We start from the raw sequence: 12,468 nt of genomic DNA, 5'->3' as shown, positions 1-12,468 counted from the left end.
AAAGTCCATGAAATACGTACAGTATAGCCTAGTGCTGAAGAACATGTGGAGTGAGTACTTGGTAATAATATTATATTTTTCAAAATTGCAGACAATACGCTGCACATTGTTATACAGTGTACAAAGGACAAACAATGGGGCATTAGACATATTGTGAATCGCCTTTGGGTAAGCACGACACCCCTCCCCTTGGATCCACCAGTACAAAGCTAAGTATTGATCCTAGGCCCTAGGGTACTAATAATTATTAAAATACCAGAGTGAATTGCCGTGCATGACACTGGCAGTACAGTTTGCAGGCCTAAGTAAGGCTAACACAGTTACATTCCTAAAATACAGTTACGCCTAGTACTAGTAGTAGTAGCATGGTGGGCTCATAATTGACGCACTTAAGGATTGGATTGACTATGTCGGTCAACATAAAATCAAAATCACTCAACTGCCTGCACTTTTCATATGTTTAGTCCCTCAGAAATGTAATGATCTCAAAATATTTATTGTTCTGTGCCTACGCAACGTACAATTGAGAAGAATTTGACCACAATATGTCTGCTGTGTCAAGTTCTTTCATACCCCTAAATTGACACATTCGTCGATAAGCTAACTGTAGTGTAGGCCTAAGTATGTATCCATTAACTTTGGATGCTGTTTGCTATGCTCTGAACCTCTAAGCTTAGACAGGTCAGGTTCCAGGGAGTAGTGGTATCATATTGAAGTAATTTTGGTTATTTTTCGGGAGTAAGATTTCCAAATGTCCAAAAAATGTGTAAAACTGGGGGGAGGGTGTTAAAAGCTTAAAAAATACCACAATTTGGTCAGCAAATAGCTGAAATGGATTCAAACTCATGAAATATGTAATTCTGCTTGACTGCAAAAAGTTTAAGTGGCCTTCTGTATCGTTGCTAGAAATAATTGAAGGTGCGTCAATTACGGGGGTGCGTCAATTATGAAGCCTTAACTATACTATAGTAGAACTAAAGTAGTTAATACTATGCCTACTACTACTAGTTATAGGTAGGCTATATCGAAATTCGGACTTCTCCATCACTTCCAAAGCGCCCGAATCGACCGCTCGCCATTTCTCTATTTCTATGCTCCTTCAACTTGACTATACACGCTTGAAGTCGGGCTGGAAGTCGCCATTCTTCTCGTATACGCTTTGCACTTTGTTTACATCAATGGGCGCAGACATCTTGATTTGGGGTGCTTGGCAGCGATTGGCTGAAACCCCAAACCTTCTTTAAGATCTATTTTGATTGGTGCTAACATACTGTGACACCGTCACCCTCCCGAGCAGAACGGTTGGACGACCCTGAACCGAAACTGGTCGGTTGAGCATAAACAAAACCACCGTTATTAAGACCTTCATATGATTTAAATTATCTCGAATGTCAATGATCCTGCTACTTAACTTCGTAGCGAAGCTTCTAGAATGTTGTGTCTTACAGTGCAAGGAAAATGTGACGTTCTGTACAGTGCAAGTGCAACCATATAGTACTAGTAGTGGTAACATGGGTCTAGACCTAATAGACGTTGTATAACAGACTAGCCCGTGTAATTGTATCATCCAACTGTTACGCAAAATCACAACACAACGCCAGTTTTACCTGCACAAAAAAAAAAACCTTGCAGATCTAGTAGTGATTGTTCTGAAACCAACTGGCTTTAAGTTTTGTGCAAAATATTAGGTAACCAAAAAAAATCGTCATTTGCTGTATCGAGGAGGCCTATAGGCTATGGTCATAACAAGTAATTTGGCAACAGTATAGGCCTACAGGCACTCATAACGTTGTGTATGTGTAGTGTTTCGAGCGAGTCGTGTTCAAATTCTTCGATTTCTGTCATCTTTTGGAAAAGCTTGCAGTAGAAATCTGTATTGACTTGTGGTGGAGCAACCTGATATCATATATCGGCTCGGCATATTTAACAGTAACGAGATAAATTTACGTAAAAATGAAACACCAAATCTTAATTACTACGGAGCGCTGCATGCAACAGTGCAATGTTGTGTGTTCTCAGACGTCTCGGAAGTGAGCTGAGTTCCTCGACTGACGTCACACCGCATTACCATAAATACAACAATTTTTCGAAAGTTTTTATTACCCTCAAATTTTTGATCGTTTATTCCTCGAGGATGCAAGCTTCGTTTGACACAAATTGGGTATCATTGGAAAGCTACGAGTATACAGAATACGATGAGAAAGAATTTTTTTTTCCATTTCATAACCTCTTTAATGGACACAGGAACAAAGCTCACTCGCGAAAGATGGTCGAGATGTGAGTTCGAAATCAATCATTTTAATGTGAAAATAAATATTTTTTTTTGATTTGGTAGGTCTTACGGGCGAACGGGGTGATTAGCGTTAATAATTGTGGAGACCGTTCGTTGCCTCTGTAACTCAAAACATATCATAAATCATATTATTATGATTGTATTATGCTAAAAAGAATCACACAAAATGTTTTTTTTTTAAATCTATATCATTGTAATGACTTTTGTTCCTGGAATCCTTCCTTATATTATGAGTAGGAAAATTTTTCATAGGCTTGAACAGGATTTCGAAAGGTGGGTGGAGGTGGGAAAAACTGATTTCCCCCCGACTTATAAAGATAGGTGGTGAACTTTTTGGAAGGGCCACATAAAATTGAAGGATTTTATAAAGGAGGGGGTATATACCGCATTGATGTTGTGAAGCCGACTCTTATGAAGAGGGGGGGGGGGGGACGTTGTCAAATGATGCATAATTATCATTTAGGTCTTTATAAGTAGCTGAAATCGTAATATTGCGCCAATGTATAATAAACTCCAAAAATCCAGCGAGTGATTAAAGTAGTCACCTGAATCTTAATGGGAAGGCCAGATGCGAGATGTGCGGGCGTTGAGGAGCTTCCCAATAAATAAAATTATGTTCCGGTCAGGCTATACGGGCCTGTATATGTATCTATAGTGGTATAATTCGCTGTCCGAGATTTTGCAACCCATTGCAGCTCAACAGAAAAGCTAAGAAAAAATGTTGATAAACCAGAGTTGATATGTTTTGATGTATTTATGAATATTATTTGAATAATGTACATTTGATCATTAAAGTTTTTCTTCAATATATTACACATAAATCCGACTGAGGAATATGATTCATTTTGTTGGCTGCATGCAAGGTATATATGTATCGCCCATAGACCTCTATAATATATTATTTTTGTGATAATTTTGTAAAATAAATAAATATTATACGCATTTAGGGTTGAAGTGTGGTACTATAGCCTATACCGCCATGATGGCTGGTACAATTCGGCATTTGTTCAAAATTACATACGCTTTGTTCCTGTCCAAATTTCAAAGCCACGAACATACTGATGAGCGATGATACCATCGTTGTAGTAACTCCCATTCTTGGCCTTACTCTTGAGCTTTCCACAAATTCGAGGATTTTCTCTACCGCTTTCGCACTTGTCTTCATGGTAATGAGTGACCTTCGGAATTGATCGATGACGTAAGAGACGTCCAAGCTTTCGATTGACCATATGACCAGTATAAACGAGATTGAAATGTTTGCCCAACAGAGTATATTCACATGCAAACTAATGTTTTTGGCTTCACTGTCAGGGTGGTCCTCACAAAGCGCCGTCTTAGATAGATACTCCCACACACAAACAGTGGTAACTCCCAACGTCATATTGGTTGTGAAATACACCAAGTATATCGCGATGTATTGTTGGAAACAATTAAAGTCTTGAATAGCGTGGCCGAGTACTTGTCGACAAGAGTCGATATCTCTTCCATGTATCGCGATGTATTTGGATATCAAATAAAACTGCCGTTGGAAGGAGAGTCTAGTCAGATACACTACATACTGGAAGACGGCACTCAGAAACATGATCACACCGCAACAAATAACCGATATGAATGCATGTGTCGTTAAGAAACCCATAAAATGAAAGTATACAAATCCACGATACGCAGCTGCCATCGGAGGTAACACGAAACAGGCCGTTAGTAAAGCCTTGCCTGGGATACCTGTTTGAGAGAGAGAGAGAAACAAGAGCCCAAGGGCACTGTGGTTCCTTGCTTGGGGTATATGACAATACACATAATATTATCAAGCAAGATTGGGCTCAAATAGTCCAAGTAATTGTGGTCCTACATGTTCCCATGAAGTAACCAACACTATAGCCAACACTTTTGTGATTACAAAATGCGATCGGATTTTTGATGAAAAGGCACTTTTGAGGTCTCAATATGGCGTCGAAAATGTAAGAAATATAAGAGACCTACAAGCGTGTCAACAGTTATGATAACATTGGTGACCTCAGATGACATGACCTTTAAGTTTCAAAATGTTCCACCACCCCATTCACAACTTGTCCCAAAATATCAACCATGTCACACCTTGGCATTGAGATTTAATTGCATTAAATGTCTAAAAATTAACTTTGAACTTGTATACATAACTTCACACACAAAGGTCACCGGGAGGTCAACCAATTGACCTTTTTTGATCAGTGAGACCTAAATAGAGCATGACTGTAAAAATACTAACATTTTTTCTTTGCCCATTTTCTCCCCCCAAAATACTACTTTTTTAACATTAGCTGACTTTTGGTGACGTTGGATCACATGACCGTTAATCTTGAAAATATTCCCCTATACCATTTGCAACTTGTCCAAAAAAATCAACCTTGTCACACCTTGGCACTGGGAGTTATTGCATTAAATGTGTGAAAATTAACTTTGACCTCATATAACTTCGCACACGAAGGTCACACAAGGGTCAACCCATTGACATTTATGATCAGAAGGTACCTTTGACATCTGAAAATAGCATCGAAACTGTAAAAATCCACAAAACATGAAAAGGTCACCAGAGGTCAAATTGAGGTCAAGGGTCACCCAGATGCGGGTCGACAATTGGATTACATTGAAGCAACTCCCAACCCTAACGGACAATTTGTTCTCAAGTTATCGCAAAAATACTAGTTTTTTATCATTAATTGACCTTTGGTGACCTTGTATCACATGACTGTTAATGTTGAAAATATTCCCCTATACCATTTGCAACTACTCCAAAAATATCAACCTTGTCACACCTTGCAACTGGGAGATATTGCATTAAATGTCTGAAAATTAACTTTGACCTCATATAACTTCGCACACGAAGGTCACACGGGGGTCAACCCATTGACATTTATGATCAGAAGGTACCTTTGACATCTGAAAATAGCATCGAAACTGTAAAAATCCACAAAACACGAAAAGGTCACCAGAGGTCAAATTGAGGTCAAGGGTCACCCAGATGCGGGTCGACAATTGGATTACATTGAAGCAACTCCCAACCCTAACGGACAATTTGTTCTCAAGTTATCGCAAAAATACTAGTTTTTTTTATCATTAATTGACCTTTGGTGACCTCGGATCACATGACCGTTAAGTTTGAAAATATTCCCCTTTACCAGTTGCAACTTGTCTCAAAATATCAACTGTGTAACACCTTGGTACTGGGAGTTATTACACTAAATGTCTGAAAATTAACTTTGACCTCATATTACTTAACATACAAAGGTCACCTTGGGTCAACTTATTGACATTTTTGATTGATGAGACCTAAATAGAGCATCAAACTATACAAATTCAAACATTTTTTTCTTAGCCCATTTTCTACCCCCAAAATACTAGTTTTTTAACATTAATTGACCTTTGGTGACCTCGGATCACATGACAGTTAAGTTTGAAAATATTCCCCTATACCATTTGCAACTTGTCCAAAAATATCAACCATGTCACACCTTGGAACTGGGAGTTGTTGCATTAAATATCTGAAAATTAACTTTGACCTCGTATAACTTCGCACACGAAGGTCACACGGGTGTCAACCAATTGACATTTTTGATCGGAAGGTACCTTTGATATCCAAATCTAGCATCAAAACCAAACATTTTCTTTTTTGCTCGTTTCCTCCCAAAATAAGCACATTTTTTCTACTGTGACCTTTGACCTTTTGACCTTGGTTTCAGATGTAGTTTAATCTCCTGATTCCAAAAAACAATACGACAAGTCTGTACAACCATCCTAACTCTGACCGAAAAACTTTGACCCCATATAACTTCGCACATAAAGGTCACACAGGGTCAACCTATTGACATTTATGATCAGAAGGTACCTTTGACATCTGAAAATAGCATCAAAACTGTAAAAATCCCCAAAAACACGTAAAGGTCACCAGAGGTCAAATTGAGGTCAAGGGTCACCCAGATGCGGGTCGACAATTGGATAACATTGAAGCAACTCCCAACCCTAACGGACATTTCGTTCTCAAGTTATCGCAAAAATACTAGTTTTTTATCATTAATTGACCTTTGTTGACCTTCGATCACATTACCGTTATGTTTGGAAACGATCCCTTACCCCATTCACAACTACACCCAAAATATCAACCATGTCGGACCCTGTCAATGGGAGTTATTGCTGTTTTTAATAAATTGGTTTTTGGCATCTAACTGACCTTTGGTGACCTTTGCGGGCACCAAAAACAATAGGGATCTTCCTCTTACTATGGGCTATCCACCCAACAAGTTTGATCATGATACATCATTTCCTTATTGAGATATCGTGTACACAAGCCAAGCGTCACATACACACACACACACACACACACACACATACACACACACACACGCCAAGTTGAACGCATAGGTTCCTTGCTTTGCAAAAAGCAAGGAACCAAAAAACGTTATTAGATCGGTGTTATAATTATTAGATTCTAATATAACATTGAACGATACAGTGTAAACCTGTCATCAAGTTCCTGCTGACGTCATTTCCCCATCGACGCATCCGTCGAATATATATATCACAGAAAATGTATGATACTGATATTATCCATAATTCGAAATACAAAGGATAGAGAAAGACAATGGTCGTATATTTTACACCATATTGTCCTCATTCATGGATGTCACTATTTCTTTCCTTCAGAGGAAACTGTCCGTTTCTTTATTGGTAATTATGTCCGCTTACACATCCTAAATATCTTAGGAAATTTGGTAGGATTCATTGTATACGTATCCCTCCACCCCCACTCCCCGTACTTTACCCCCTTAGTATCTTATCAATATTCTAATGTTGGTCAAAATAATTAAGTCTCCTTTTTTTGTGCCACGATTCGGTTTAGAACTTTAGAACTTAGGCACAAAAAAAAATCGCCAAGCTCTCGGTGCGATCGTCACTAAACGTTGAAGGAACTTTCTGACTAGATATGTTTATTATAACGTTCCTAACGTAAATATATATCAGTTTCGATCGCATTCATTAGCTATTAAGTCTATAAAGCATTCACTTTTGAAAGCTATTCGAGGATCTCTTATACACACTGACCTTTCTGTGCAAATCCAATAAACTGAAGCCGTTTAGTGATGTACCGTGCGTTAAAGACCATTGTCCACGATGAGCATGCTAGGTTTTGTTGGAAAGCGGCACTCATTACTTTAGAAAGAAAGTTAAAAGCAGGAAACTGAAGCAGTATCAGTAAAAATGTGCTGTACGATAAAATATGAAGAACGTGGCGTGAAATATCAATGGCATGGACGTAGTAACAGAAATCGTAAATCAACACCGAAATGGCTCCAAATACGATCGTTGTAGATAGAAACCAACTCCCTGGATGATTCCAAGCAGATATACCTGAAATACAAAGAACAACAACAAAATATATCGTATAGCTAGTTAATCGTTAATTATTTTTTAATTTTGTTGAAAGAAAAATAATCGTACATTATAAACTGTCGTGAATCATCTCTTTGAGCTGATCATAATTTTAAATAGTTCATATACTGCCAAAATCACCATAGCAATTTTAGTTCGTTAGCTCGACTACAATCAAGTCTGATTTCTTACCTATGGCAACAGCAGCCGCTTCCCTCTCTTTACCCTCCAATGACGTATAGTTTTACTACACATGGATTCGTGCACGTGTGCTAATAAAGTCTATATACATAATCCATTATTGAAAAAAAAAATAACAGATCGTCAGAAATAGTCACATGATGTGATATCAGCCAGTCGCTGAGCCAAAGATGAAAATAACGGATAGAAAGTAGTTGCAGAATTCAAAATATTTCGAAGACATCGAATATTTCATTTTAACATATTGTAAGAGAATAATGTTTTTTCGTATGTTTATATTAAATATGATCGATACATGAACAGGAAGGAGTGGTCAGCATGTGTACTTTTATAATCTGATGGAAGTATTCCCCTTATTCACATCAATATGCCGGCGGGAAGAGGGCGGGGGGAGGGGGGGGGGGCGCTATAACTGGGTGGGTTTGATAACATTGAATATATTATACGGTGAGAAGTACTGTAACACGTGGCGAGATTATAAAGAATACCCATATTGCAATTTGTAGTTTCTTTTTCTCGAAGAGATAGACTCTATTAAATTGTGCAAATATGTCCCGGCACTTTTATAAGAATTAAATAATACGATGTCTATTTTAAAATGATCAAACCCCCCCCCCCCCCCACCCTCCCACAACCATAACTCACCACAACTCACAAATCCATACCATACCATCCAAAGCCTTTTTAAACCGGCTGTTTCACGTCAAACATATTATTTTAGCAAATAGCTTTACCCTCGTTACTGAATTTTCATATTGTACCCTGCAGGGGGTCTATCGTACGCTGCAGGGGGTCTATTGTACGCTGCAAGGGTCTATTGTACCATGCAGGGTCAACTATAATGGCGACACTTACCTCTTTCTTTATCATCATATCTCTCTGGTACCCCATCGTAGTTCCACCAGTAACTTTCACAACACTGACAAGGGGGCAGGCTTGCTCTTCCCGTGTTTTCACTGTACGAGCCTAGAAGTTTTTCATACGATGACGCGGTTACATCAGATTCTCCGTACCATTGATTTTGGGGTTGGAAGCTGCAGTGTTTGTTCATCATGTACCAGGTTAAATGATCTTCTGATTGGAGAAACTGAAACTGAGACAGAGAGTAGAGGCGTTGAATTAAATGGCGGTGGGGGGAGGGAGGGAGGGGGCAGCACCGCATGCACGAGAACTGGAGGGGAACCAATACGTACGGGGTTACGTTTACCAGAAAACACACCCGTACAAAATCCTCCGTACGGGTCTGGGAGATAGGGTAGGGCAGGGTATATAGGGCAGATATCTGGGAGATAGGGCAGGGGCAAATTGGGGTTGAGTGGTACGTGTATCCATAGTGATCATGAAAAGTGTGCCTCAATTTTTTCCCCAGAACAGTTACTCACCCACCATACCGTCTACAGAAATGAATAAGAGAATGAGTTTATGAATTGATGAATGCATGAATGCATGAATAGATGTATTGGCGAGTGAATGAATCAATGAATGAATAAAACTACACAGATGAATACCGCTGTTCATCACAAAGTGTCTCATATATTCTAACACTTGGTATTTACGTGAAAGGAAGAACATCGTTACCGATTTTATTGTATTCTTCTCTATTCTTTGTTATGTGATCTTAATATTGAAATACATTTTTTTCTGAACTCATATGGCAAAGACGAAGAACAGAAGTTTTGATTTTCTAATATCAGTGATGATCATCCACAATTCACTTCAACTAAATGTTTGCGGCTCTCAATTCATCTTTAAAGTTATTATTATTATCACACCTTTCCAATAACAAAAATAAAACAACGTTTTAGCGAAGTATTTCTTTGCTTAAGCAACACAACCAGCAATACCTTTGTTCTTTCTTTGCTCGCTTGCAATTTGCATCGGAAACATCTTCTGACTCCTGTCACTTGACTATGCTGGAAGATACAGACAAGTTTCATCACCAATAGAACAACAAAAGGCAGTCGTCTTGAGACTTGTGGTGACGTCACATCCTCACTGTCATTTGGTAAAATATTATTCTCTAGATCAGCGCTACACTCAGACGTTTTATGGAGTCCTGTCAAGATGGGTTTGACTTCATCTTCAGAGTCACTAGAAGAGCTAGAACTATCACTCTCGCAGTCACTTTCATAAAAACAAAAAAACAAAAAAACAAACAAAACAGAAAAACAGAGTAATAATAATAGTAATAATAATATTGAAAGGTTCAACTATTTAAGAACTTCCAGCTTTAGAAAACACAAAGTTACTTTTGCACATATACTCGAAAAGTGGTGTTACGTGTAATATATATACTTACCCAAAAAAAAATGAAGAAGTTATGTTACAAATCTAAAGAAAATTTCTGTTTGCATTGATGATAAACGATGAATAAACGGAGGAAAAAAACCCATCATCATCATCATCATCATCATCATCATCATCATCATCATCATCATCATCATCATCATCAATTATAATAATAATTATCATAGTAATAATGAGGCAGTTATTGTTACGATGCTTAAGCGACCACGAATGTGGTAGCAGCCCGCAAGGGCTTGTAGATTACAATTTTCACGTCGAACCTCCCAATTGCTGAGCCTCATTGCATCAAATTCCACTCACTCACCCCACCCCACCCCCCCCCCCTTAATCCACTCAGCCACAACACCGGTATATGACCACAACTAGTTCCCGGTTCCTCTTTGAGCACTGCATACGCGTTTGAATTAAAATACGAACCATTATGCTTTGGCTATAAATACAACTTTGAGGAAGTTGATGTGACAATCTTGATACCTTTAAGTGTTTAATTACTATCTTATGATATCCGGGAGAAAATTTCCATTCTGATAAAGGAGGCAAATTACTTTTTGTTAATTGCTGAATCATCGACTCAAAAGTGTACCTTTTACGTATTTTACCTGTTTTACCTATTTACCTATTTAACCTATTTAACTTGTAGATCTGTATAGCTTCAAGAAAGTATTGGTACGTTGTACTAATGTTATAAGTTCCATGGTATATTTGTCTTTTGTTAAGTAAAGAGCAATTTTCATATTGCATCGGTAACTATAACCCCTAACACCCTTCCCTCTGGTCAGGCCTAACGGAGAGATTTTCCGTGATAGCGAAGGGGTGACGACAATTTTATCACTGACTCGGATCGGCATTTGCAAAAAGTCTGCGCAAAAGGTCCTACAAAAACATTGAAACGCTACATTTATCCCCCTCTGCCCCAGCAAACGTTACACCTCATGTCAAATTATAGCCCTACAACTATATAGAACAGGGTTTCCCTAACTTTATCCCCCCACGAACCCCATGTGGATGTCGGAGTTATCCACGAATCCCCAGATTTTCGAGAAACGATCTGAGTCATTATTATACTATGATTTTCAAGCATGAATTTATGCTAACTTTGCATTGTGTCGGGCAAAATGGAGGCCAACTGGAATTTCCAAAATAATAATAATTACTTTGGCCAACCTTTCAGTTACTTTCTCAGATCTTTATCTTCACGACGTACTGTCATGCGTACACCAACTTCACCAAAGTCATGCGGCGTGTGTCTGTTTCAATAATTCAGTTATTTATCACATGCACGGTACGGTACTACTATGGCAACATACGCGTATGGAACGCTAAAAGAGTTTGTCGATAGGTTCGACTTTTGTACATTAATAAACTATATGATATATCAGATTTTAGTTCAACAAAAAGTACTCTAGTTTTGACTTTCAGAAACGTCTCACGAACCCCCTGGGATGGGCTCACGCACCCCCTGGGGGTTTATGCACCCCAGTTAGGGAACCCCTGATATAGAGGATGATGAAAACACGATAGAAGTTTCTTAAGTAACCACTTACCACATCGCATCTGTCATGCAATCGTCTACGTATTAATTGGACGTCAAAGCCACTGTGAGTTCCTTCAAGCATGGAGAGCACCAAAGAATAAACTTACAGATAACATTGCCAGGAGTACCCTGTTATACTATATCCAATCTATACACAATTGATAGGCAAAACAATACGTAACAGTGTTTACAGCGTGTACTTTTGCTCGATATTTGAATTGAAGAAACTTTGAGCCCTTTTATGATCTTCTCTGCTAAATAAACACGACACGAAAATGTACTGCATGTGATTCGCTCTTGCTACACTTTGATGAACATCGTACAGTATCCGCCGCAAAGAGGAAATACGGTAATCGCTAATTTCGCGCGAACTTTACATTATTAATCTGCGGTCATCGGAACACTGCATTGATATCGCTTCAAATGACAATGACTGCAAACCTTTAAATAGCGCATGATAACGTACAACGTGTTGCTTCCTCTGTTTATTAGCGGTAGTATACAAAAACTACGGAAGCGTAGAAAAGACATGTAAATTGACGTTTTGATGACATGCAATTAATTCTTCAATATGAAAAGAAGTTGAAAATTGACGTTTTGACCACATATGCTACATCGTCAAAATGTCGAAAATCTGAAAACTCACTTTTTACCGAGATGCATCAACTCGTCATGAGGACAAAAATCTGAAAATTAATTAATTTGTCGAGATGCATCGAGTCGTCCAAAT

General features: G+C 38.4%; 1 protein-coding gene across 2 annotated transcripts; it reads right to left on the bottom strand.

Annotated features, from left to right (window-relative positions):
- Positions 1-3,037: 3,037 nt before the first annotated feature.
- Positions 3,038-12,167, bottom strand: LOC139960230 (uncharacterized). 2 transcript variants are annotated; one of them, XM_071958423.1, is made up of 5 exons: positions 11,749-12,167; positions 9,742-10,021; positions 8,753-8,984; positions 7,370-7,675; positions 3,038-4,015 (listed from the first exon to the last, which is right to left on the bottom strand). In XM_071958423.1, the coding sequence occupies exons 1-5, from the start codon at positions 11,763-11,765 to the stop codon at positions 3,237-3,239; spliced, it is 1,614 nt and encodes a 537-aa protein (XP_071814524.1). In that variant the 5' UTR covers positions 11,766-12,167; the 3' UTR covers positions 3,038-3,236. The 2 variants fall into 2 exon arrangements, with proteins under 2 accessions (XP_071814524.1, XP_071814523.1); XM_071958422.1 differs by having other exon boundaries at positions 3,039-4,015; positions 8,753-8,990.
- Between the last annotated feature and the right edge of the window lie 301 nt (positions 12,168-12,468).

The sequence above is a fragment of the Apostichopus japonicus genome, chromosome 19 (genome assembly GCF_037975245.1).
Source record: "Apostichopus japonicus isolate 1M-3 chromosome 19, ASM3797524v1, whole genome shotgun sequence".
Taxonomy (NCBI): domain Eukaryota; kingdom Metazoa; phylum Echinodermata; class Holothuroidea; order Aspidochirotida; family Stichopodidae; genus Apostichopus; species Apostichopus japonicus.
The sequence above is the reverse complement of the archived record's forward strand: the minus strand, read 5'-3'. Positions and strand labels throughout refer to the sequence as shown.

Excerpts from the sequence above, each read along its gene's own strand:
- LOC139960230 (XM_071958422.1), bottom strand. Across the intron at positions 8,991-9,741 it reads CGAGCAAAGAAAGAACAAAG|TTTCAGTTTCTCCAATCAGA; the intron begins GTATTGCTGGTT and ends TCTCTGTCTCAG. Across the intron at positions 4,016-7,369 it reads TATTGGATTTGCACAGAAAG|GTATCCCAGGCAAGGCTTTA; the intron begins GTCAGTGTGTAT and ends TCTCTCAAACAG.